This window comes from Chrysemys picta, chromosome 10 (genome assembly GCF_011386835.1).
Source record: "Chrysemys picta bellii isolate R12L10 chromosome 10, ASM1138683v2, whole genome shotgun sequence".
Classification (NCBI taxonomy): Eukaryota; Metazoa; Chordata; order Testudines; family Emydidae; genus Chrysemys; species Chrysemys picta.
In genome coordinates, this window is record NC_088800.1 from 71,768,302 (window position 1) to 71,795,624 (window position 27,323).

The window sequence follows — 27,323 nt, forward strand, 5'->3', positions numbered from 1 at the left end:
CTACGTCCCCAAATCAGAAAGGACCTGCCCTAAATGTGCTATTTTTTCCCCACACAGGTGGAGTTTGTTCAAGAGCTGCCAAAAACAGTTGCTGGGAAAATCCAAAGGAAGGTATTAAGGAACAAAGAGTGGGGAAGAGCATAGCATTGTGTGGACAGTCGAGAACAAAGCGTCTTTCACTTCCACAATCATATATCTCATGTTTTCACTTTTCTCTATTGGTCTGATGGTCTAATATTGTGAACAAAGAGCATTAGCAGTGTCTGTTACAGCTGTCCTCCTGCTGCATTCCTTTTTTCCCCTCTCCTTTCTGTTTGTCCTGTGTGGCCACCTCTCCCGGCCGTTGCGCTAACTAAAGTCACAGCCCTATTCATAGGAATGGCTTGTACAGACTAACTGGAGTCATTGCTCTGCCTAGGGAGGGGGCTTCTTGCTTCTTTGTTTGGTTCCTTTGTTCAGACCCGGGCTCGGTGTGGGGGGTGCTGCCCAGAAATGCAAGACCTGAAGTGGCCAACTAATTAAGCATATGAGTCATACCTGTGGCTCAGAACATGCCCAGGCATGCCTATGCTTACCTGCAGCCTTTCCCTGCCTTCTCTCCTCCCCTGTATCAAGAGGAGCCAATCAAAAGTACTGGTGGGAAACTGCCTGAGTTTGCCTTTAAAGCCGGACATTTTCTGATCAGACCTCGGAGAAGGTCCTTGCTTTGCCACCTGGTCTGATCAGCTAGGGGTCTTTGGGGAGCCCTCTCCCCGCTCTCGTTTGTTTTTGAGCGTACCCCCGTTTTTTAAACTCCCCTCCCACAAACAACGAATTTGTGCCTGGAGATCTCCTGATTATTGTAAGCAAATCGAGTCCTCTCTCCATCCTCCGATGCTACTGCCATTCCTGTCTCAGTGCTTGCTGCTGTCCTCCCTCTTGCAAACTCCCTCTGTCCTAGCTGCTGGCCTTGTTTCCCCAGCAGACAGACCCAAGCTAACTCCTTGGTCTGTATCTGTAATCTGTTTCTTGCCCCGCAGCGCCTTTGCTGTTGGAAATAAGCCTGTGCCGCTGCTAGGCTGTGCCTTCCTGGACTGTATCCTGGGCTGCCGGCTTGCAGCCACCCCACTGCTGCAGCCACCACTAGTTAACCCACCCCCCTCCACCCCCGGGGCTGTACCCTGGGCACACACCACTCTGCCCTCCGGAACTGCTCCCCCTCCCGATCAAAGAAGCGGCATAGTGTAAGGTGCACCTATTAGAATCAGGTTCTTAGTCTAGATAAGTTGTAATTTCATTTTGCAGAGCTGTAGTTAAGTTAGGTTTAAAGAATTGTTTGTATTGTGCTCTGTAAGTTAGGTTTAAAAAAATTGTTGCATTGTGTTCTGTTACTTGCTAATTTGTGTAGTCTTGGTTAAGTTCGATCATAGATAAGATTCTGCTGTGTTCTGTATAATTGTGGTTAAGTCTGTCTTCCCACTACCCCCCCCCCCCCGAGCTTGCCCGTGTCTCCCCCCGAGCTCCCCAGTCACTCGTTGCAGTCTCTCTGCTGTTTAAACTTGCAGCCTGTCTGCTCTCTGTGTCTCCCTGAGTTTAAATCTCCCTCCGCAGCGCCTCTGCCTTTGGTCTCTGCTCCACCACGTGCTCCTCTTCCCCCATTCCCCAACCTCACTCCTCTACCACTGCCTTTCTCTCTCTCTCTCTCTCTCTCTTTTAATCCCTTCCCCCACATGCTCACCCCGCTCCTGCTGCTGCCAAACCTCAATTGTATTACTGAAGGCTAGCATAAAACCCCATTGGTTACCCTTTTTCTCTAACACACCTCACATTTTACATTTACACCACTGTGACATATTTTTACCTAGAGTTCTTGGTTATGTAACACATTTTACCCATAACTGTTAGTTGGTTATATGCTGCTGTGACACACCCTTTACATAGGAACTGTTAGCTACCTGTAACATTTATGCTTCAGTGTTAATTGGTTACCAACTGTATTGGACCCCACTGTATTGGACCCCACTATTGAAACCCCCTATCCTATTTACTAAAAGAAACCCCTCCCCAATTGTCTAACTTAACAAACCCCGTACCCCTTTCTATTGAATTTTCTGTTTTTGCATTTTCTTAATAAAGTTTATTTTGCACCCCACCAGTGTAGTAGTTGTCCCCCAAGATCCCCTACCTGCTGGCAGGTTCAAGCAGCATGGATGGGACTATTAACTACAAAAAGAAGAGGAGATACTCTTTCTTATAGAGTGCATAATCGTTCCCACGAGATTTTAAAATAGAGATCATTTATTTAGGGCCAGGAGCTCTCATTGTTTTAAAAGGCTTTGAATCAGGCCATTTAGGAAAAGAGTGGATATGACTAACAAAAGAGAAGGAGGATGCCGGAATGCAAAAGGAAGATATGAGAATCTGGGAATCTATAGGGGAGGATGGGATGGGAAACAACTTTCTTATCCCAGGAAAATTTTCAAGATTTCAAAAATATTTCCCATCCCAAATCAGGACAAAAAGTCAAAATATCAAAAAATTTCATAGACAATCCTAAATTTTTTTGTCTGGGTCAGTGGAAACATTTTGTTTCAACATTTTCTAAATGTTTCATTTTGATTTTGACTTTTTTTTTACGATAATTTAAATTTCAAAATGAAAAGTCATTTAGAACCAAAAAATTGAATTTTTCATTTCAAAAATGTCCCATTTTGACAATTTCAAAATGTTTTTTTCCCAATATTTTTTTTTCTAAACAAGAAATTTGTCAAAACTGATGCTAACAGTTTGGTTTTGATGAATTAGCATTTTCCAATGGAAAAATGTTTAGTCAAAATATTCACAACTAGCACTACTTGTGGATGTATTATCAGCTGGAAGAATTAGATTTTGGAAGCTTTCTAGTCCTGCTATTTTATTGGTCTTGTTGAGTTCATTAGATAGTTAACTCTTTAAAATGGGGAAAGAAGGGAAGAGACAAAGTGCTCTGGGTTAAGGGACAAATCAGACAAACTTTACAGCAATGTCTAGATATAGGCAATTCATTTCTTGTCCCTTCTCCAGAATAACACAAAATACACCTGCAGAGTGCCGACTAGAACCTGCTTCCCACAACTCCAATACACACAAACTGTTATAAAAACCTGTGTTGATGGGAGCTGTTGGGTACTCAGCAGCTTTGAAAATCAGGTGACTTAAGTGACTTTACAGCAATGTAAATGATTACAAGGTAACTATCACTGCACAGGAAATAAACATCAAATTGCCTGCTCTGTTATACATTATGCACTGTTTGCATCTCTTCAGTAGATGAGAACTGTAAAAATAAAGATGGCATCAGACTAAACACTGTTGATTAAGAGGGTTTGTGTCCAGGGTACGTGTATCCAAATAAAAACTAATATGTACAGTGCCTCTTCTGGGGAGGGACACATACCCTGACAGCTGAAAGAACCAGTGGAGAAGGTTTACCTCGTGCAGCTTTCTGAGTGTTCCTATGTCCAGCCTGGCACTTTACCACAGCGAACAGGTCAGTAGAATGTGTTGGTTTGCCTGTGTCTTCAACTTCATTAGATTTATACAACTCTTCAAAGGACTCAACACTATTGGGTGAGATTTTGCTTTTTCCCTTATTTAATTTCTTGAATTCATTTTCTGCTGCAACTGAACTGGAGAAAGTGTCAGAATCTGATGTAATTTCTCTTCTGGAGAAAGTGTCTGAGATTTTTGCTCATCTGGGAAATCCCAATTTGGAAAAGTTTTCCCCTAATGTTTTGACATATAATTTTAAAAGAATAAGGCAAATGCTTCTTAGCATCTTCTGTTCTCTTTAGTAGTTTGCTTGTAATTGTCACCATTACAACACACTGTTGAAGAAATTTTAAAAATCAATTTATGGAAAGGAGTTGCTACCATACAATCAGGGCCAGTCAAAAAACAGAAAAATAATTGGGAAAACATTCAAAATTTTGAAATTTGGTTCTGTTTTTCAGGGGTAAAAATGAACCCATTTTTCACCTTCTGTAGAATTTTCCATGATATTTTTGATTGAAATCATCACTGAAACCGTTGAAGAAATTTTTCATGTACTCAAAACCGTCAATTTTTTACTACAAACTGCGTCTTCAGTAAATTACTTTTTTTTTAAATAGAAAATTTCAATAATGTCCATTTTGGGTGGGAATTTTTTTTTTTTGGGGGGGGGGGGGAACGGATGGATGGATTAAGTCCATTTTTCATCAATAAAACTTAATTTGGAAAATTTCAACCAGATCTCTGGATAAGGGATATTTACGATTGCAAATGTCGGGTTCAATTTAAATCCTTCATTTTATAACGTATAAATCCAAATTCTGGAGTGGACTGGAGTGATTTCTGATCGCTCTGTATTCTCCTGTCCCCTACAAAGCAGGCCCGGCTGCAATCTGAATTGATATCTGGTGGTTCAGTAATTTCTGAGCAAGACCATCCTTATCAATAGTTGCTAAGGGGCCTAACCCTCTTTCTCAAAGAAACAAATCCTGCTCCTTTCTGAGTGTGGTTCCATTGATTTCAATGGGGCTGTTCTCACAAATGAGGTATGATTTAGTCCTATTTCATTATAGAAACAAATCAAACCAATTGCTCACTTTTTAGAGCTCAGGGCTACCATTCTTGCTCAGTGGGATTATTGCCCAAGTAAGAACGACTAGATCAGGGCCACAGGGTCTCTTCAGCAATATCATTTTAAACACAGTTAGTTACAGTTTGCCTATTGACAGCCCTTCAAATCAAAGGGGTCTGAAAAGTGGGATTGAGGGCGGGAGGGTGAAACAACTGGGGAAAGTCAAAATCCAAGTTTATAATAATGAGAAGCTAGGTACAACCTTAACTATGTAACAGGTTTCAGAGTAGCAGCGTGTTAGTCTGTATCCACAAAAAGAACAGGAGTACTTGTGGCACCTTAGAGACTAACAAATTTATTTGAGCATAAGTGGATTGCCATACCAATTCTATTAATAGCTCATCTTAATTAATTAGCTCTTAGAATTGGTATGGCAACTTCCACCTTTTCATGTTCTCTGTTTGTATATATATATCTTCTTAATATATGTTCCATTCTATGCATCTGATGAAGTGGGCTGTAGCCCACGAAAGCTTATGCTCAAATACATTCGTTAGTCTCTAAGGTGCCACAAGTACTCCTTAACTATGTAGTGGCACTAATAGCATCATTATCCAGTCACTGGGTCAGGTATATAAACCAGATTGATCATGTCACACTTCTAATTAGCAGGAATTAGACTCGGTAAACAATATGACCTACTCTGTTAATTTTAAGTTAGTTTAACAAAAAATAAGGTCTAACTTAATACTCTTAAATAGTAATCAGTGAATGATTTAACTTAAGCAGTGAAATATTTGTAACATGGTAACAAATTTTGCTTTGGGTTTTTATTTAACTTTACATGCCAGCAAGATATGAGAACAGCATAAAACGTACTAGTAAGGTAACTTTATCTAGACGTCGTAATACAGAATCTACTATAGCTGTCTGTAGTCTCAGGGATGTTTCAAACTTGAGAAGAATAAGGTAAAAATACAACTTTCAGTGTACCAACTGATCTAAAATTTAGTAACCCTAATGCTAAGCCCTCTACACATCATTCATAAAGCAAAAAGTGTCAGTAATAAACACAGCAAAAAATATCTCTAGGCCAATTAACCATCACACAAGGAAAATATATCAATATTTCTTCTGGGTATTTCCTGCACTAATACTTCCTGATGATGATGATTATTGTATTCTTCTAGGGGCCCCGAGCATTATTGTAATACAATCAGGACTGGAGCCCCACTGTGCTAGGTTTTGTGCAAATACAAAGTAAAAAATTACCCCCTCCATGAAGAATGTCCAATAATCAGCATTTTTTTATTGCGAATTATACAAATACCTCTTACTAAGTTTCAGTGCCTCCACAAAGGTCATTAAATCTCACAGGATAAATGTCAATCCAGTGTCAGGCCCACAAAATTTCCTTCGATGCCGTCACACATCACTGGAAAGATCAGTGTGTTAGAGGTTCACTGGGTACCTTCTCTTGATACACAGGTTAAACATTGGTGAGACAGCTCCTGCTGAGGAACAAGGAAAGAGTCCAGCTATTAAATAGTTATTTTGCCTTTGGGAATAAAGATCTGAACAAGCCCGAGATCAATTTTTCAGTGGGAGCTACAGCAAATAGTGTGCGGGAAGCAAAACTGGTTCTAAAAAGAATAGATGCTGTGAAAAGGAGACCAAGCATAGGGTCTAGGAAACACACATCCGTGAGTTTTAAAAGACTTGATCAAGGAAATCTGTGAACCCTCACTAACAGTTTCATTAGGGTGAGATTCCTAAAGACTGCAAGGTTGGAAATAAAGTGTTGAAGGACTCAAGGGACAAACTACAAAGTGAATTAAACTGCATTAACGAAGGGAACCCTTGGAAAGTATCTTGAGGGATGTGGTTGGAGAAGACCTTGTTTTGCTGAACAGTAGCTAACATTGAGTCATGCAGGAAGGGGGCCAAACTCACTTAACTTGCTGATGTGCTTTGATGATACTACTGCTATGGTAGGGGATATTCTGAGGATAAATAGTACTAGGATAGTGAGCTTTTGAGAAAGTTCCACGTCAGATTAGAGAAAGAGTTAAGCTAAGGTTAGAAACTGGAGGTGGAGTAACTATGGCGCTGAATAGAAAACCGGGACAAAGGGAAAAACTCACTCAGTAGGACTTCATATAGTTACACATGGAATTAACTTGATCCAGAGCATAGCTATAAATGATTTTTTTTTCTATTTAATTAATAGATTTTTAAGGCCATAAGGGACCATTCGCTCATCTTGTCTGATCTTCTGAGTACCACAGGCCATAGAACTTCACCCAGTTACTTTTGTACTGAGTCTAATAACTTACGTTTCATTAAAGCGTATCTTCCAGAAACTTGAAAAGCGTTAATGAATGGGACGGGTGGGGAGACAGAAAACAATTTTCATACCTTGATAGGCCTTTAGGTCGCCACTGGTAAATGTTCTGACTGCAAGCTCTGCAGGGCAGGGACTGTGTTTTATTCCATGACATGGAATGCTCCAGGTACACTTGCAGCACTCGCTAAGAGTACATCTACGCTGCAGGTAGGAACCTGCTTCCCAGCTTAGGTAGACAAACACATGCTAGCTCTGCTTGAGCTAGCATGCTAAAAATAGCAGTCTAGCCAGGGATAGCTCTGGCTAGCCACCCAAGTATATACGCAGAGTGTCTGGGTGGGGTTGCACTCAGGTGGCTATCCCAAGCTGGTGCCTTTACTCCCCCCAGCTACACTGCTATTTGTAGTGTGCTAACTTGAGCAGAGCTAGTATGTGTCCATCTACCCAAGCTGGGAGCACGTAAATGTATCCCGAATGTTCACTATGTGCATACAATCTGGCAAAAGGACTGAAGCCGATATCTCCACGTTTGTGATAATACTAAAGAGAGAGAGGGTCCTGTGGCACCTTTGAGAATAACAGAAGTACTGGGAGCATAAGCTTTCATGGGTAAGAACCTCACTTCTTCAGATGCAAGTAATGGAAATCTCCAGAGGCAGGTATATATCAGTGTGGAGATAACGAGGTTAGTTCAATCAGGGAGGGTGAGGTGCTCTGCTAGCAGTTGAGGTGTGAACACCAAGGGAGGAGAAACTGTTTCTGTAGTTGGATAGCCATTCACAGTCTTTGTTTAATCCTGATCTGATGGTGTCAAATTTGCAAATGAACTGGAGCTCAGCAGTTTCTCTTTGGAGTCTGGTCCTGAAGTTTTTTTGCTGTAAGATGGCTACCTTTACATCTGCTATTGTGTGGCCAGGGAGGTTGAAGTGTTCTCCTACAGGTTTTTGTATATTGCCATTCCTGATATCTGACTTGTGTCCATTTATCCTCTTGCGTAGTGACTGTCCAGTTTGGCCAATGTACATAGCAGAGGGGCATTGCTGGCATATGATGGCATATATAACATTGGTGGACGTGCAGGTGAATGAGCCGGTGATGTTGTAGCTGATCTGGTTAGGTCCAGTGATGGTGTTGCTGGTGTAGATATGTGGGCAGAGTTGGCATCGAGGTTTGTTGCATGGGTTGGTTCCTGAGTTAGAGTTGTTATGGTGCGGTGCGTGGTTGCTGGTGAGAATATGCTTAAGGTTGCCAGGTTGTCTGTGGGCGAGGACTGGCCTGCCTCCCAAGGTCTGTGAAAGTGAGGGATCATTGTCCAGGATGGGTTGTAGATCACTGATGATGCGTTGGAGAGGTTTAAGCTGAGGACTGTAGGTGATGGCCAGTGGAGTTCTGTTGGTTTCTCTTCTGGGCCTGTCTTGTAGCAGGAGGCTTCTGGGTACACGTCTGGCTCTGTTGATTTGTTTCTTTATTTCCTTGTGTGGGTATCGTAGTTTTGAGAATGCTTGGTGAAGATCTTGTAGGTGTTGGTCTCTGTCTGAGGGGTTGGAGCAGATGCGATTGTACCTCAGTGCTTGGCTGTAGACGATGGATCGTGTGGTGTGACCGGGGTGGAAGCTGGAGGCATGAAGGTAGGCGTAGTGGTCGGTGGGTTTTCGGTATAGGGTGGTGTTAATGTGGCCATCGCTTATTTGTACGATGGTGTCCAGGAAGTGGACCTCCCGTGTAGATTGGTCCAGGCTGAGGTTGATGGTGGGGTGGAAGCTGTTGAAAGCATGGTGGAATTCTTCCAGGGCCTCCTTCCCATGGGTCCAGATGATGAAGATGCCATCAATATAGCGTAGGTAGAGAAGGGGCATGAGTGGACGAGAGCTGAGGAAGCGTTGTTCCAGGTCAGCCATAAAAATGTTGGCATATTGTGGGGCCATGCGGGTGCCCATAGCGGTGCCACTGGTCTGGAGGTATATATTGTCACCAAATTTGAAATAATTGTGCGTGAGGATAAAGTCACAGAGCTCAGCAATAAGTTGTGCTGTGTCATCATCAGGGATACTGTTCCTGACAGCTTGTATTCCATCTGTATGTGGGATGTTTGTGTAGAGAGCCTCTACATCCATGGTGGCTAGGATGGTGTTTTCTGGGAGGTCACCAATGCATTGTAGTTTTCTCAGGAAATCTGTGGTGTCACGGAGATAGCTGGGAGTGCTGGTGGCGTAGGGTCTACTTTAAGAAGACAGGGAAGATCCCTGCTAGCCAAACGCGAAAAACTCAGGGCCAATTTCCCATCTGCGCTTGGCTAACTGCAGGGAAGGATTTATTTTCCGCCACAGGCAAACAGCCCAGTAGGAACGGCCACCTCTGTCCCCTTAATTAAGTTCCCGTATTTCAACCAGGTTACCAGGAGTGATATCACTCTCCTGAGGATTACACAATAAGATAAAGAACGGATGTTGCTTGAATGCCAGCAAACACCGGGAGCATACGCTGCCAGGCTTTGTCAGGCAATGATACCAGATTACTTGCTGCAAGCATGGCGTGGTCAAGTGTCCTACCATGGAGGACAGAATAAGGATGCACTGCCCAGAAACCTTGTGGCAAGGCTTTTGGAGTACCTCCAGGAGAGCTTCATGGAGATGTCCCTGGAGGATTTCCGCTCCATCCCCAGACATGTTAACAGACTTTTCCAGTAGCTGAACTGACCGCGAATGCATCCCAAGTCCTCAGGGCAAAGTAATCATTAAAAACCGTTTGCTTTTAAAACAAGTTTTATATTTTAAAAGGTAAACTCACCTGAGGTCCCTTCCATGGGGTCAGAGTCTTGGGTACTGGCTTGGGAGGCTTGGGAGGGTACTTCAGTCAGGGTGAGAAAAAGATCCTGGCTGTTGGGGAGAACGGAGTGCTGTGTGCTCTCTGCAAGCTCATCCTCCTCCTCCTCCTCCTCTCCCCCATCGGCAGAATCCTCAGGCGTCGCTGATGAGACTATCCCCGACCCAGAATCCACGATCACAGGTGGGGTAGTGGTGGCAGCCCCCCCTAGAATTGCATGCAGCTCGGTGTAGAAGCGGCATGTCCGCGGCTCTGACCTGGAGCGACCGTTTGCCTCCTTTGTTTTTTGATAGGCTTGTCTGAGCTCCTTGACTTTCACGCGGCACTGATCAGAGTCCCTATTGTGGCCTCTCTCCATCATGCCCTTGGAGATTTTTTCAAAAGTTTTTGCATTTCGTCTTTTAGAATGAAGTTCTGCTAGCACTGAATCCTCTCCCCATACAGCGATCAGATCCAGTACCTCCCTCACGGTCCATGCTGGTGCTCTTTTTCGATTATCAGCCTGCATGGTTACCTGTGCTGATGAGCTATCTGTGGTCACCTGTGCTCTCCACGCTGGGCAAACAGGAAATGAAATTCAAATGTTCGCGGGGCTTTTCCTGTCTACCTGGCCAGTGCATCCGAGTTTAGATTGCTGTCCAGAGCGGTCACAATGATGCACTGTGGGATAGCTCCCGGAGGCCAATACCATCGAATTGCGGCCACACTATCCCTAATTCGAAATGTTGAAATCGATTTTGACGCTACTCCGCTCGTCGGGGTGGAGTACAGAAATCGATTTAAAGGGCCCTTTACATCGAAATAAATAGCGTCGTTGTGTGGACGGTTGCAGGGTAAATTTGAATTAAAGCTGATAAATCCGAATTAAAGTCATAGTGTAGAGGAGCAGTACACTAGTCAGCCATGAAGCTGCAAATAAGATCCAAGATTAATGCTGCAGACAGCTAAATTCTTAAGGACTTGGTGGTGCAAGATATAAATAAGCCAAATAAATGGATGGTTTTTCCAAACAGTGTGATCCACTTTACTGACATTCTATTAAAAACTACAGATTGACCATGCTTATTATAAAAGATTTGTACTGATTAATACACCAAATCAGAATTAGACCCTCTATCTTTGCTTGTTTGTCAGACAACTTTCAGGATGATGATAACTGTTGTTTTTGTCTTTTCTTTTGTTTCAGGATCCACAACAACTATTTTATTTATTTTCTTACATGGTCTAAAACAACCTGACAAATCCTCTGCTACCATGAAGACTTTGCTTAAATTACAGATTCTCAAATCCTTGTGGATTTCCAAATCAAGTTGTAGGCTTTTCCATAAACAGCCCAGGCTTCTTGCCCCAGAGCTATTTTCACATGACGAATCTATCAAGCAGGGTGAACAGCAAGTGCCCGAATACTTTAACTTTGCAAGTGATGTGCTGGACAAATGGTCTCAGATGGAAAAGGTAAAATCTCTGTCATCGGGCAGATTAGAGATTTTATTTCTTTTTGAATAACTATGTTTGTCATTTATTTAAAAGACAAATCAGTTTCTGAAGATAATTTGCATTTGAAATTATCATGCTTCTCGTGCTTTATCATTAGACGGGCTGGGTTCCTTGGGCTAAATCTTGTTCACTTTTCTCCCATCAAAGTCCTATTGGGACTCCTGGTATAGGTACAGCAGAAAGGTTAAGCAGGGTCGGCCCACAACATTTTGGCACCTGAGGCAGGGAGCTCAAATGATGCCCCCATGCCCCTCGCTTGGGCCAACATTTTGAAAGGTCTCAATTCTGCCTTCTTCCTGTTCTACTCCTCTCATGGTACTGCTCTGCTACCTACCCCAATAAAGGAAAACTTAACAACTTAAAATGCCTTGTTCAAAAATTTTAAGTAACATTTAACTTTCAGATGCCTGAACAGCAAATGTAACTTTTCTTGTCTGCATAGTAAACACTGGAATTTTTATCTGTTTGAATAATCGAAGTGGTGCTTTCTGTGCCTTCTTGGTTGCAAAGATTTGAACTGCTTCCTGCTGAAGGTCCACAGTCTGGGCCAGCTCATGCTCTATTGAGATGGTTGCAAGGCCTGTGTCATTGTGGAGCGTAGATGTGTTTTTATTAACTTCAGCTTGGAGAAGCTCCACTGGCAACTGTTACAGGAAGTGTTAGAAGTATGCGCAGAGCAACAAAAGCATTTGAAAAGAGGGTAGTCAACTTATTTGTGCACATATATTCCAGAACAGCCTTTGGAGTTGATCCCGCTGAAATGTATCTTGAAAGGGCTTTCAGTTCATCACCTAAATCACTCGCATCAATATTGCGCATGTCATCATGTGTCAACACTGTCTCTAGTGCCCTGCATTGCTGGTGTAGGTCTTCTTTAGATATAGTGAGGAGTTTTAGAATATCATACAACATCCCAAATAAACTGCTGTGATCCTTGAGCTGCATGAAATGTTCAACTGACTGTATTGCACAATCTAGCATCTGGTTAAAGAATTCAACTTTGAATTGTTGTTTGGGGTCTCTTATGGGATTATCCCGTGCCTCGTAATCAAAATGTCATCTTCTTCGGTGACGCTTGTATTCTTGAATGGGTGGCAAAATAGCTTCAGTGTGAAGGAAGGATTCCTCTACCAACTTCTGTGCACTCTTCAGAACATTTTGAAATCCCTCATCTGACCAGTAAGACTGTAGGTATGACTTTGCTTTGTCCAGTTGTTCCATTGCTCCAGATGTATCAAGATCAACACCTTGGAGTCTCTTGCTTACAACATTTATTTCAAACAGTATGTCATGCCACAACACTAAGCCACACAGAAATTTGAAGTTATGAATGTTTCTGGTGATTCCAATTCCCTCTGCCACTGTTCTCCCACGAACAGTTCCTGTCATAGCATTATCCTCCATAATGGCAACTATGGCATCATCTATCTTCCCAATTTGGTGTTTGATAGGCTTTATCGCCTCCACTCGACTTTCCCATCGTGTGGCACTCAGTGGTTTCAGTGTCAGAGAGGATGTTCCTTCAAAATTTGCCATCGATGAGTTGATGCAGAAAAAAATACAGAGATGCTTTGAATTACATTAAAAAAATCAGCAGCCTCACTAGAAGCTGATGCTGCATCACTGACCACCAAGTTCAATGATTGAGAACTGCATGGGACAAAAAAAGCTCGAGGGTTTAGCTCTCGGATTCATGTCTGCACTCCTCTGTTCTTTCCTCTCATGTTGGCACCATTATCATAGCCCTGACTTCTCATGTCAGCTATCACAATTCTCATATCTTCCAGTTTTTTAAGAAGCACATTTGTCATACCAGCTACGTAATATCATCAGTGTCAATACATTCTAGAAAATGGCTCTCTGACAGTCACCACTGCAGTGACATTTTCACTAGGTTTTGTTGTTGTTACAAAAAGCACCATTAATGTCATTTGTTCCATATGGCTGAAGTCAGGTGTGCAGTCCAGAATAACAGAGTAATATCTTGCTGTCTTCATATCTGCCACAATCTTCTGTTTGACTTTTGTTGCCAGTAACGGTATGATCTCATTTTGAATTGTTTTTCCAAGGTAGTGGTGTGTGTACATTTCTTGGATGGTGACACTTCTTAGATGCTCCTGGAGTACAGCATCAAACTCAGCCATCAGCACCACAATTTTAAGGAAGATTCCATTGTTTGGCACATACAGCTGATCTGAAGTGCCATGCAGTGCTAGGTTTTGGGTAGCAACATTCTCACAATGGCAATGAGCCTTTTCAGAACATTTTGCCAATAAAGAGACTCTGAGGCAATCTTCTCTTGATGCTGATCATCTATGGTGGCCTCTAACCTTAGTCTCATCTACCTGTGGAATGCTCTCTGGTGATGCCAGATTTCTAGCCAGATTTTTTCAGTCCTTTGTTCCTGTAGAACCTAAGGTGGCTGGAACGTTAGACTGGAAGAGTTTGCAACAAAAACTGTATGCAGCATTCTGGGTTTTTGAGTACATAAGCTATCGCCTCTCCACTTTGTCACCATTGGGGATTTCACACCAGTAATGTGTTGGGTGGAAACTTCTATTTTCATTGTCTTTGGGGAACATGAAGTTTTTCACTTGCTGTGGCCCATGCTGTACAAGGAAGTCCCCCAGGCTACTGCTCAAGTGGGTCCACAGTCCTGGATCATCTAGACTTAAGGAACTAAACTCAGCAGCAGCTATTTCTTGCGCCTCCACCACACTCTACTCTGATCTACACTTTTTTTCAGGAATGTGCATGGATGCTGCAGTAGCTGTCAGGTCACCTGCACTCTGACTGACTAACTGGAAGATCAGGCATCTCCTCAACACTAACATCCTCCCTGGGGCTGGAAGGCTCACCGTGAACATTTGTGTCTATGTATCTCAGGAGAGCTCCTTCCTGCTTAGATAGAAAAGCTTCCTTTGCTTGCTTGCTTTTTCTGAATGCTGCCCCAGAGGGGCATTTTCTTCTTTCACTCATGACTGCTGTTCTGTGCCAGCTATAGTGGCTCTCAACACTCAATTGAAGGGGACAAATAAGCAGGCTGGTAGCAGGGCCTGAGTGAGGGAAGATATCAGTGTCTTAAGGGCCTAACTGGCTCCTACTACTTCAGTTGACTGCCTGTTCTCCTCAAGTGGGTTCAGAGAAGCAGCAGGAAACAGGAAGCTCCCTGAGAAGCTGGTGTTAATGAGTCCAGGCTCCTGGGGGTGCCAGAGAGGTACATAAGAGGCTCTTCCTCCTCCTCTCTCTCCCTGCAGCTCCTGCTGCTTTCTGTTATTCCCTCTCACCTTTTCTCCTGCCTGCCTGTTATGTCTCTTGTGCCCTCCTTCCTCCAGCACAACACTTCACCATCTCTATGCATCTAGAGCAGAGAGAATACATAGGCACCAGCCGCAGACACAATTTTCTACACTCTGGGTCTTAGTGGCGCCTTCCCCACACCCGCCCCAAGTCTGGCACCTGAGGCGGCCATCTCAGTTCGCCTCATGGTAAGGCCAGCCCTGAGTTAAACCCTTTATTTACATAAAGTTAAATAATAAAGTCAAGGTGCTGTACAAAGTGACCACACTTGACTGAGGGGAAATCTTTCCCCAAGGCACAGCTCTCTCTCTCCAGAATAGATTCTAATACTGCACAGATCATTGTGAGGAAATCCTTATCATCAATCAGCTCCATTGCTCCTTTTTGTTCTGAGTCCATCATGCAGGAGACAGAATTGTTCCTCAGCATTCTCATGTCATTTCATTTCACCCTGTCTGTGTTACCATCATTTAATAGATTCCCCTGACTCTGGGCCCAGAACATGAGGCGTAACAGGTGAAGCGTTTCATATCATCTGATATCTCATACGAGTGTTAATGCTGAGCATTAGAGACTTCAGGTGAAAGTCCGGACTGGCCTTCAGACTAGAGACAGTTGATCTGTTAAACTCTGAGGGCTCAGAAAAAGTAAAAGATTACTGGAAATAATTGGGGCTGATCCAAAGCTATGTGAGGTCAACAAGAGTTTTTCCAATGACTTCAATTGGCTTTGGATGATTCCCAATGTGCACGCCATGGGATATACAGATCCACAGTAAACTCATTGATAAATGCGCATGACAAGTTTGATTGGCATTTGAAATGATCCTTTTTCTTTTAACCCTTGTGCTGTTTTGTAGGACGGAAGGAGATCATCAAACCCAGCCTTCTGGTGGGTAAATGGAAGAGGAAATGAAGTGAGGTGGAGCTTTGAGGAGCTGGGATTCCACTCCAGAAAAGTGGCCAATGTCCTCTCTGATATATGTGGTCTGCAGAAGGGAGACAGAGTTATGCTGATTCTGCCCCGGATACCGGAATGGTGGCTGGTGAATGTGGCTTGTATGAGAACAGGTCAGTTTCAGATTGCTGAACTTGATAGCTGAAAAATGTTAAGAACAGAAGTTTTAGTTTTTTTCATAAAGAAGAAAACTATATACATTAATTAACTACTAAACAGTTTTTGCCAACCAATATAGATCCAAATTCATTTTTGGTATAGGTTGGGGAATAATTTTTGGGTATGTTCCCACACAGAAAATGATCAAATTAAAAATATCTTCTTAAAAAGTAACCTTATTGCTCTTCCAGGAATCGTCCTCATTGTAGGGACCACCCAATTAACAGCTAAAGACATTTTGTATAGACTCCAGGCTTCTAAGGCCACGTGTATCATTACCAATGATATAGTGGCATCTACAGTGGACGCAGTTGCATCTGATTGCCAGTTTCTGAAAACCAAGTTAATTGTATCCGAAGGCAGAAGAGATGGGTGGCTGAACTTTAATGAACTATACAAGTAAGTAGGCATTAGCAGTGCTACAATAACAGGATAGAAAATGAGGGTTTCTCAAAAGTACATTGTATCCATTAGACACAGAGTCAGGCATTAATGGAGTTTTTTGCAACAGCCTTGCTGATGTTTCCAAATCAGAGTTGCTTTTCTAACAGCAGTCTCTTTCCAGGTGGGTCCCATCCTATCCTTACTTAATGGGCGTTCTGTACATGAAATAGCGGCAGGAACTAGACCTAAGTTGTTTTTGTCTAATTTGGTCAAACATGTCTATGGAATGATTGGCCCTTGGTGCTCATGTGGACATCTCCAAATCTCTTCCTTTTGAAAACTAGACTGGAAGTCTCACTGCAGAATTTTTTGAGTATTCCTGTGCTTCCAAATTCTAGCCTGGTCAGCTAGATCACAAGAATAAGATTTCTAATTGTTCTTTGGAATCTCTGCTCCAATGTGGACCCAGGAAATAGTGTGATATTTTCTTTAAAGTTAATCCATTTTTTAAAATCTCAACATGTTTGGATTCAGTTTAGATCACATTTTGAACTTTTTTTTTCTGAATGTGTTCTTCCATAGGTAGCTGCCTGATTTATACCCCAATTCCTCACCTCCTTCTTAGCTTTCTCAGATCCAATGAAGTGCAAGTGATGACGTGGTATCCACATCTCCCTTCTTGATTGTCCCACCAATATATCAATTTTTGCTTCCTACATGAAGCTTTCCTGGTGTCTTTCTTCTCTTTCTCCTTTAAGAAGAATCTACCATGCTGATTTCTCACTAACTTTTCTGTTTAATTATATTAACTGGATAGGATTTAATGCTGGATGAGAAATGAGACTAGAGTAAGGCAGGCTATCTGAAAGAAAGTCAGTGCTCTCATCCAGGGAGATGTAATATCCAAAGGACACAAGAGGAGCTTAATCTGGGATGGGAAAGAGGGCAGTTGCAACACCTAATCCACATTTGCATGCCAAAACCTCAGTAGATTGCACCTGTATCCACTTTAGCCACCATTATATTCTATATTTTAAAGAGCACAACCTGCTGATCACATCTGCGTTAAAACAAAGATTCAAGACCCAATGATTATCTACTTTACCAGCGGAACCACAGGTTCTCCAAAGATGGCTGAACACTCCCAAGGCAGTCTTGGTTTCAGACCTGTCATAAGTGAAAGGTAAGGACTGTGGCTCTGGTAGTTTTATAACATGGAACCAAACTGAGTGTGAAGTGGAAAGCATGAGTCTGGTTGACCAAGATAACTGAGATACACCAAAGGTCTGATTAAGAAGCATTGGGTAAGAAATATGCAATGTGTGGCTTCAATCCTGCTCCCTAATGATGTCACTGGCAAAACTCCCCATCTACAAGGGAAGTGAGATCAGACCTCATCTTTCCATTTTGAATTAAGGAATAACTCCCAGCATTTCTTGAGAGGAATTCAGGTGACAACCTACAACTGGAGATAACTCTAGAAGCACAACTCCCATAGATACCATGTGCTTGGGGCTGCAGAGCATCTTGGGATTGGACAGCTGTGCAAAAGCAAGAGAACTCCATGACACAGATCACCTTTGCCCCCAGCACAACCACTGAGATCCATGAATTTAAAGAGTGGAAGTCCCAGCTTCCTCCATAAAATCTTCCTCTTCTTCCTCTACCACCTTACTTCTCTCCACCCCCTCCACCCCCCACCCCCGCCAATGCAATAATGGAAGAACACAAAGGAAATTCACCCTGATTACATTCAGAGTCTCCACCTCCCCAGCTCTCCCAGATGGGTTATTCCTGCAAAGAGAATGGAGCCCACAAACTCGTCATGAGGCAATACCATTGTTAATGCTTATTGTGTATACACCTAGTTAAAGTTCTTGATTTCTAGTTCCATTGTCTATTAAAAAAAAAAACTTTTCCGTACCCACTCTTTTCTCTTCATATCAGATACTGGCTGGATTTGACTCCTGAAGACATGATGTGGTGCTTATCAGATACAGGCTGGATAATAGCTTCGCTGGGATCTGTTCTCGATCCATGGGTTTTCGGGTCATGTGTCTTTGTACACAGCCTTCCACATGTTGAATCAACAACTCTCCTAAATGTAAGAAAAAAGTCATCCTGTAGGTTTGCTGAAGTTTCCCCATGTGCAAGGTAGACCTCAAAACAAATCTTGAATTAACTGAGCGGCTCCTATTAGGTTTTTTCACTTCAGGTCAATCAAAATGTTTTGTTTAAATTTTGACCTTTCCTCAACTTTTTTTAAGTCAGGAAATTCATTGAACGCAACACAGGTTCAGTTTAGACAAATCAGTATTTTTGACAAAATAATGATTAGTTGAAAAACTAACTCTAATCCTGAGGTCATTACTTACTCTTTATTCATAGCATTCCAGAACATGTATGTAAAGTAACACTCAACAGCTGTAGTAACTAGTGACATTTCAGGGGGGAAACCCAGAAGAGAGCCAGAATGTTGGTACAGTTGATGTAGAGATAGTTTTTGATAATATCAGTGATTACAGTTGTTTGAAACTAGAGAAGGAGCTCTCTCTACACTGACTAAGGAGGAGGGTGAGATTGGGGAGTGGACTTCCCCTCTGTTTTTTAGCAGAGGGGAAGTCCACTCCCATACTCCCTTAGCTAATGTAATCTTTGCTGCAGTTCACACATAAACTTTGTTCATCTTGTTGTTTTATTTCACTAGACTCTCTCCAGATTTCCCATCACCACTATCTTTGGTGCTCCAACTTTGTTCCGCATGCTGGTGCAGCATGATCTTACCAGGTACTTCAGGAGAGAGATGACTTACTAACAATACTCACCTGAATAAATTTTAATGAAATCACAACTCTAGGTGCTTGGCACAATATATTGAGTTTCATCAGTATAACCAGCATCTTCTGAAAAGATAGTTATGAGAAATGCATGGGGTTTGCATAATTTCATTATGAAAGGTGGAGGAAACACAGCATTTTCAACTGTTTCTCTCCAAAATTTGGGGGGGTCACTCAAAGCTGACATTCTTAGCAAAGCTCGAAGGGGCTGAAGCCAAGTGCATCAAACCAAGAAACAATGTTCTCATGAACCCATGTAGAGGTGCTCAGATTCCATGGTGATGGGTGACCTTCTGAAAACTTAAGTAGACCTAGCTGGTGTGTCAAATTTTACACCGTGTCAGAAACACTAGTTAGTGCGATGACTTCAGTGCTGGAAATACAACCCTCCAAAGATGGTCCTTCTGCACATGACGTAGTTTAATCATGAGGTGGCAGGACTCACAAGAAATCTTTTGTACTGAATTTTGCTGAATACTAGCAAAATTCTCTACCATAAATTTCAGTTACCAAAGGATTTTGTTTTTCATACCTTAGTGATGTGTTTTTCATAATGGCCCATTCATGTGACTGTAACTGAGTAGGAATGTGGGCTGACTTCAGTGGGACTACTGTACAAAGTTTAGCATAGGCATATGTCCTCGCAGAATCAGGAGCTAAAGTAGCTGAAATCTCTTCCTCTGATTTCTGTACTTGAGTGAAGATAACTCTTTCAACTAAGAGCTTTCCATTATTGTTTGTTGACATTTGCAAGCCCTTTAGCTGCTGTGCTTATCACCAAAAGCCACTAGAATCCAGCGACAGGGCCCTTTGCCCTCAATGGTCTTTCAGTGACTCTCATGACTTTTTAAATCCTTATTAAGTTACAAGTTCATGAGTCTGCAGCACTGTGTGAGTGGAGGGGAGCAACTCAACCCAGAAGTGATCGAGCAGTGGAAAAGGAAGACTGGCCTGACTATCTATGAAATATATGGACAAACAGAAACAGTATGTTCAAATGGGTTAATAATGTGTTAATTAGTTTTAATTTCTTTTGCTTTTTTGAGTTGCATGGTTAAAAAAGCCAAAAGGAAACCATTTGTTACTTACTTGAAATGTCAAGGAAGAGTCCATTAAAATACAGTAACTTATAAATTTATGTTGATTCGAAAACATGGCTATCTTGTAGAGCTCAGGGAAAAGGTGGAGTTTTTTGTGCTTTCATTTTTCCATAAAGATTTCTGAGAAAATCCTGAGTGAAGTGATAGGGAAGAAGGAGGATGTTGTTGCTAAGATATAGGACTTGGGGTCAAGATACCTGGACTCTTTTACAGGTTGTTTCACAGACTTGCTGTGTGACCTCATGCAAGTTACTCCACTGTCCCAATCTTTAAAATACTTGCCTAGCCCACAGGGTTTTTGTAACCCTTAATTCATAGCAGTTTGGAATTGAAGTGGAAAATTAATGAATGTAGAACCTGACTGAATATATGTAATATTTCTGCAGAAATAAAACTCTCTTTTTACAGGGATTAGTTTGTTCCGTTTTCAAAGGGATGAAGATTAAACCCGGATCAATGGGAAAGGCAGTTCCCCTTTACGATGTTCAGGTTTGTTAATACAACTTCCTGTCTTGTATCAGTTTGTTATTTGCTTTACTGAAGTATGTTTTTCTTCTTCTAGATCATCGATGAGAATGCTAATGTTCTGCCTCCAGGACAAGAAGGGGAAATTGCCATCAGAATCAAACCTAAAAGGCCACTTGGTCTTTTCTCTAAGTACATAGTAAGGAACCTGTTTTACCACCATAGGAAATCCCTCTAATTCCATACTAGATACAAAGACCCAGATTTTCATCAGATTTTATGCCTACTCACCACTCTCAAGGTCATGAACTGTACTAATAGTCCTCCCGACTAAGGAGAATCTGAAGGAACTCTCTTCAAAGTAGAGATGGGACCCAAGTTAAAAGAATCTAGATCCAGATTTCAATCATCTCAACATTTTGAGGTGTTTGGATCCAGGGTTTTGGTTCATTACCTTTTTAAAACTGGGCTCTGAAAGTCAAGCTGAAGTTCCATCTAGCACATCCTCGCCAATGACCCTGACTGCACTGAGTATTATATGTGTAATGTGCATTATTTGTGCACTTATAATGCACCTCCGTGTGGATATAAATCGAAAGTTTTGAGCAGGTGATGAGGACATTTAGAAACCTAGACTTCCTTTCCTGACTGTGCCACCACCTTGCTATGTGACCTAGATAAATAAAAATATGTAAATAAAGGCTGTAGCAGAGCATGCCTCCCTATGTGTCCTGGAGAATTCAAGGAGGAATTTGGAAGCAGAATGCCCCCTGGGTCTCCTCCTTTACTATGGATTATATCTATATCTAATTCTGAATCTCTGTCTGAACCGTTCCCCGTCAATGAGGTGGAGTTTAGAATACCCACTTTTGTACAACTCTTTGAGATTCTGTTACCAAAGGTGCTATTTAAAGACAAAGGATTATTATTTATTTGTCTTTCATTGCTATACATTAATATGCTATACAGGGCTGATCACTTTACAGTTGTGTGTAAAACAGCAGAATTTATGATTAAACTACGCTAAAGATTTTAATTGTCATTTGTGAAATGTTATCAGGATAACCCTGAGAAAACCGCTTCATCAGAACGTGGAAATTTTTTTGTCACGGGGGACAGAGGGACTATGGATGAAGATGGATATTTCTGGTTTCTTGGAAGATCTGATGATGTCATCAATTCTTCAGGGTTAGTTTGTTTTACTGGTTTTGCAAGCTTTCTGTGTAGTTCTATCATCATATAACATAACATTTATAAGAGAGGAACTGGTGATGAGTTTCTTGGCAGGAAGGAACTTACAAGGGGACTTACAAATGAATCAGACATAGTCTTATTCCGGTAGCATGGTTCAGTGACTAGTGCATTGGACTAGGACTCAGGAGAGCTGGATTCTATCTTTGGCTCTGCCACTGCCCTGCTGTGTAACCTTGGTGAAGTCAGTTCCTGCCTCTGTTTCTCCTGCCACCCTTTGTCTCTCTGATTGTAAGCTCTTGGAGGAGGGAGTTTTTGCAGCACGCCTAGCACAATGTGGGTCTGATTTTGGTTGGGGCCTTAGGCAATAATCAGTTCTTTCTTACCCCAGTACTGGTTAAAAGACATATTCACACCAGATCAATATAATTAAATACCTCATTTTCCTCTCCTAGGTATCGTATTGGACCATTTGAAGTAGAGAATGCCTTGATAGAGCACCCAGCTGTAGTAGAATCTGCTGCTGTCAGCAGCCCAGACCCCCTCAGAGGCGAGGTAATGAGGTTGAGAGTGATGAGGAAAATATTTCAAGGAGGCAAAACGGTTTGTGATTCACTGTACAAAGTGCAGCTGTTGCACAGCATCACGTCAGTGTGAATAGTCTTTTACCAGGGTGATAAACAGAACCCTATGTACATCCCTTTGCTCTATTTATTCATCTCCACAGTCTCTCCCCAAGAGATAATTATGGTGACAGACACTTTCCCATCAATGGACCTTCCTGCTATTAAGGACTTGTCAACACACACAAGTTGTAACTTTTTACAGTACTGGTATAGTTAGAGCAGTACAGCACCCTTTGTGTGGCTGCAGTTACTGGTAGAAATGTGCTGATATCGGTACAGCTATTCCCATACTGGAAGGGGAATAAGCTATACTGGTACAGGGCAACTTTATACTGGTATAATTGTATCCATTCTAGTGGTTACATTGGAAAAAAAAATCACACCCCGCATCAGCATGGTGTAAGAGTGCCTTGAAAGCACAGTCCTGCCATTGTGGAGTGGAACTGTACTGCCTCAGTGTGAGTTGTGTGACCAGTGCATGCTCAGTGCTTCAGAGAAATCAAAGCTTCCTGAAGCTCCCGCAGAGCACAGTCACTGCAATCCCCCTTCCATGTGCTCCTTCCTAAGCCCGACCAGCTCTCCTGCTTAGCGTGTGTGATGGGGGAAGCAAGGCCACGGCCATGCTTCCTACCGGCATGGCCGCTTTGGAGACGGTGGAAGCACGAACCAGGAGAAACCATTGTGCTTGTGAGAACTACAATTGCATGTGAACCCCGCACTGCTGTGAAGGGCAGAGGGGACAGTCCTTGCACTCCTTCTCTCACTTACCTGCCTACACACACGCTGGTCACAGGCTGGCACTCAGTTTTAGAGACAGACTGGCTTCTTCACACATCTCTTAACTATCTCGTGGTCTGGGAGGGATATTGCTAACTGGGAACTAAATCTAACAATATTTATAAATTGCTGGTGTCAGTTTGGTACTATTGATTTTACCCTGTAGGTGGTGAAAGCTTTTGTGGTCTTGTCACCTGCCTTTTCCTCGTGTGACCTGGAAAAATTAACGCTTGAGTTGCAGGAGCATGTCAAGAAAGTTACCGCTCCATACAAATATCCCAGAAAGGTAAGTACTCCCAAGGGGTGATTTTTAACATGGGAAATGTCTCCTTCTTAAATCTCTCCAGAATGAACCATTCTGGGTTTACTTAGAACGACAGAGATTCCTTCACTCATCTAAAAGAGAGAGATCAAGATTTAGAGAGACCATTTGGTTCAGGGAAACTTTTCTAAATCTCATTTATTTTCTCTTTCATAAGTTTTTAATAAAATTGTTTGTTAATAAATGTACCCCTGTACCTTTAAAAATATTCCTGGGCCAGGTAGAATGTCCTAGTTAGATACTCCCCATGTTCCAAACCAGGGGTAAAATCATCGGCTTCTTACTTAGCTTTTACTTACTCCTTGCTCAGGAACACTCCAGTGATGTCAGTGGAAATTTGCCTCATTGAAAATTGATGAATGATTTGTCCTTTTGGCTTTGGAGTAAACATATTAGCGACAGCCCCAGAAGTATCCATCTTAAGTTTCTTACGAAACCCAGTGCATCTTGGGAAACTGTATGTGCAATCAATTAGGGCACCTCTACACATACAAAACTGCAGCAGCGCAGCACTACCTATGCAGGCAGCTGTGCTGCTGCAGCGCATTAAGTGAAGACGCTCTATGCTCTATGCTGACAGGAAAGAGCTCTCCCATCGGCATAATAAAAACACCTCTATGAATGGCAGAAGCTATGTCGGTGGGAAGAGCTCTCCTGCCAACATAACGCTGTGCACACGAGCGCTTGTCGGTTTAACTTATGTCACTCAGGAAGTGGTTTATTCACACCTCTGAGTGTGATAAGTTATGCCGACAAGCTGTAGTGTAGACGTAGTCTCAGTTAGTGCCTGATTCTGGAAACTGTCAGGCAAGTAGCCCTGACTCATGTGAGTCCTCCCATTCTTCCACATGGGGTCAGAGCCACCATTGCAAAAAAAAAATCCCAAAACATCACTGGGAAGCATACTAATTTGTTTTGTGTTTTTTATTAGATGGAATTTGTCCAACAGCTACCGAAGACAATCACTGGGAAAATCAAGAGGAACGAGTTAAGGAACAAAGAATGGGGACAAATGTAATATTGTTGGGAGTTTAACATAACTTCTTTCACTCCAGTGATACCATGCAAGCTGTAACAGTTCTCAGGGTGCCCCAAACTGTGTTACCTTGTTCTCCTCCTCTTCCCCCCCATACTGCCACAGAGAGAGACTTGCTGGTGCTTAACCAGTCTGTTAGTCACCCAAACAATCTCCTCAGGGCAATGCAAGTCCTCATTTTTCTTTGCAGATTAACGATAGGTGCACCCTAGTCCCCGAACCACCTTTGAAGTGTTCCCCTGTGATAGCCAGCCTGACCGGGGATGGTCTCTAGATAATACTTAGTGCTGCCACAAGTGCAGGGGACTGGGCTAGATGACCTCTCGAGGTCCCTTCTAGTCTTATGATTTTATGATTCTGAGCTGCTGTTACAGAAATAGTGAACCATTTGCTAGTTAAAAAGAACAGGAGTACTTGTGGCATCTTAGAGACTAAAAAATTTATTAGAGCATAAGCTTTCGTGGGCTACAACCCACTTCTTCGGATGCATAAGTGGGTTGTAGCCCACGAAAGCTTATGCTCGAATAAATTTGTTAGTCTCTAAGGTGCCACAAGTACTCCTGTTCTTTTTGAGGATACAGACTAACACGGCTGCTACCCTGAAACCTGTCATTTGCTAGTTGGCATTGAGAGGTTCTTAGGGTGTCAGTGTCTCTGTTATAATTGCCTTTTTTCTATTGGATTTTTCCAATATCATGAGCACCTAGATTACCTGGAAAATTGAACAGAAGGACCCAGGCTGCAAAATTGAATCCTATGATGAACCCAAGCTACAAAGTTCAGATCTGGTTGCAAAACCAAACTTTCCCAAATGTGGTTTCAGTTTGAAGCATTTTATAGATAGGGGCCAGCAGCAGAGTTCTGCTCTAAACCTGAACTTTCCCAAAATCCATTGTGTTCAGATCCAGGATTTGGCTGTGTTGCATCTATGCTCTGGAAAGTATTTGAGATCAGTGAGAGAGTGTTGCAAGCTGCAGAAAAATACAGAGATGTCCTTTGGAAGTTAAATGATTTACCTTATTCAAGCTATAGACCAGGGCCAAGGGACGTACTGGCCACTGTTTCCAGCAGCTCCCATTGGCCTGGAGCAGCGAAACGCAGCCACTGGGAGCCGCGATCGGCCGAATCTGCAGACACGGCAGGTAAACAAATTGGCCCGGCCCACCAGGGGCTTTTCCTACACAAGTGGCTTCCCAAGTTTGGGAAACACTGCTATAGACCAATACATCCAGCCATGTGAAAACAGAAAGGCCTTTGACTGATAACACCTCCAGCCACCACACTTTAATATACACACAACTGACAATGGGGGCCAGCTGATACCATGGCCACCCTTTGTCAACAAGCACTACCCACTACAGAGGCAATCAGCCTAGGTGTGGCTCCCCAGCCTCACTTCTAATCTTGGCCAGGAGTAGAGAAAATACTTGTATCACCTCTGCAAGTCACTGAGAAAGAGGTCTGAACTGCTTGTTGTTGGACAGGTGAAACCCAGTCAGGTTGAACAAACCCAGGTTCTCTGCCATTTTACCCCCATGTGGCAGGACAAGCCCATCACTGGGCTCTTTAATGTAATAGTCATCTAGATCGTATTATTGGTCAATGAACAGACTTTCTGAATGTCCTACATGGCTTACTATGTGGGATTGTGTCTCCCTTTAGCAACTAGCCCCATGCTCCTATAATGTTGTGTCTGTGGGCATATGGCCACAGTTTGTTACAGTAGCATGTGCTGTAGAGTGCTGAGTTCTAAGGACGTACCAATTCTTAACTCTTCATCACCAACTGTTGCACTTTGCCCACTCAAGAAAGCTTAATTTTTTGGCATGTGATCTTTCTATAGCACTCAAAATGTCTTTGACAATCAGCTGTCCTCCTCCAGTCCCTAAACAGCAAGACATTTTTAGAGAGCAGCACCTTCTTGTGGGCTGACAGAAAAGCTTTTACACTCAGCATCCCTAGAAGTGTGTGCATCACCCCTCTGCAGCTGGATTTTTATTGTGATTATAAAACAAGATTTGGAATGTGACTATTTTGAGCAATGAAAAACATTTATTTGCTAGGAATAAACACTTGTCTGTGCCAATGAAATCATTTCTGTGCTAAAGACTGCAATGAATGCAAAAGAAGTTCAATAAACACAATATTTACTTTGCACCCTGTTTTGGTGATGGTTTATTTTTTAAATGTACATCAGTGTGTCACAGATTTTAAAATACTGTTCAGTTATCTTCCTCCAATAGCATTTCAGATACATATGTTACAGCAATTCAGTCAAACTAATCATTCCTCTCAACTACCCAGTCTTCTTCCTTTTCCACCAGGTGCCTTGAATGCCTCAAACTCCCTTCTCTACTCCCAGCTGAATCCCCTTGAATCTAGTTTCTGAGGCTTGTGTACTCCCAGAACATCTTTAACCAAGGTCACCTTCTCCTGGCCAAGTCCAAGGACTCCTCCTTGATCTGTCTGCCACTTTCAACACAACTGATCACTCCCTCCTGAATTCTAGCTTCTCTTTCTCTTCTTACTGATGCAAAGCCTCCTTCAGCATTTTCAATGGTTCCACCTCCTTCCCTCTGTTTGGCATCTTGCAAATCTTTCCACTCAGTTCTCTTCTCCTTTTCTCTGATACTTTATCTCTGGGTGACATCATAGATTCATAGATTCTAGGACTGGAAGGGACCTCAAGAGGTCATAGAGTCCAGTCCCCTGCCCACATGGCAGGACCAAATACTGTCTAGACCATCCCTGATAGACATTTATCTAACCTACTCTTAAATATCTCCAGAGATGGAGATTCCACAACCTCCCTAGGCAATTTATTCCAGTGTTTTATCATTTGCACTCATGGTTGATGACTCCCAAACCTACCTCTCAATACTCCTCCTTTCCTCCTCTGTGCAATCTCACATCTCCATTT

At 42.5% G+C, this 27,323-nt stretch overlaps 2 protein-coding genes across 11 annotated transcripts in view; both read left to right on the plus strand.

Moving 5' to 3' along the window:
• Positions 1-2,131, plus strand: part of LOC101940230 (acyl-coenzyme A synthetase ACSM4, mitochondrial) — a 31,629-nt gene extending 29,498 nt beyond the window's left edge. For all 7 annotated transcript variants that reach the window (XM_024102333.3, XM_065558960.1, XM_065558959.1 and 4 more), the window contains one exon: positions 58-2,131. In XM_024102333.3, coding sequence (XP_023958101.2) covers positions 58-144 — 87 coding nt within the window. In that variant the 3' untranslated portion in view covers positions 145-2,131. The remainder of the gene's footprint in view (positions 1-57) is intronic.
• LOC101939958 (acyl-coenzyme A synthetase ACSM4, mitochondrial-like) lies at positions 167-26,560 on the plus strand. 4 transcript variants are annotated; one of them, XM_065558955.1, is made up of 15 exons: positions 167-1,301; positions 1,339-3,508; positions 10,939-11,207; positions 15,409-15,619; positions 15,857-16,064; positions 17,089-17,232; positions 17,997-18,153; positions 18,757-18,836; positions 19,750-19,873; positions 20,395-20,475; positions 20,549-20,650; positions 21,512-21,639; positions 22,098-22,197; positions 23,212-23,331; positions 24,299-26,560. In XM_065558955.1, the coding sequence occupies exons 3-15, from the start codon at positions 11,007-11,009 to the stop codon at positions 24,383-24,385; spliced, it is 1,743 nt and encodes a 580-aa protein (XP_065415027.1). In that variant the 5' UTR covers positions 167-1,301; positions 1,339-3,508; positions 10,939-11,006; the 3' UTR covers positions 24,386-26,560. The 4 variants fall into 4 exon arrangements, with proteins under 4 accessions (XP_065415027.1, XP_023958137.2, XP_065415028.1 ...); XM_024102369.3 differs by having other exon boundaries at positions 167-3,588; XM_065558956.1 differs by lacking the exon at positions 17,089-17,232 and having other exon boundaries at positions 167-3,588.
• The last annotated feature ends 763 nt before the right edge of the window (positions 26,561-27,323 follow it).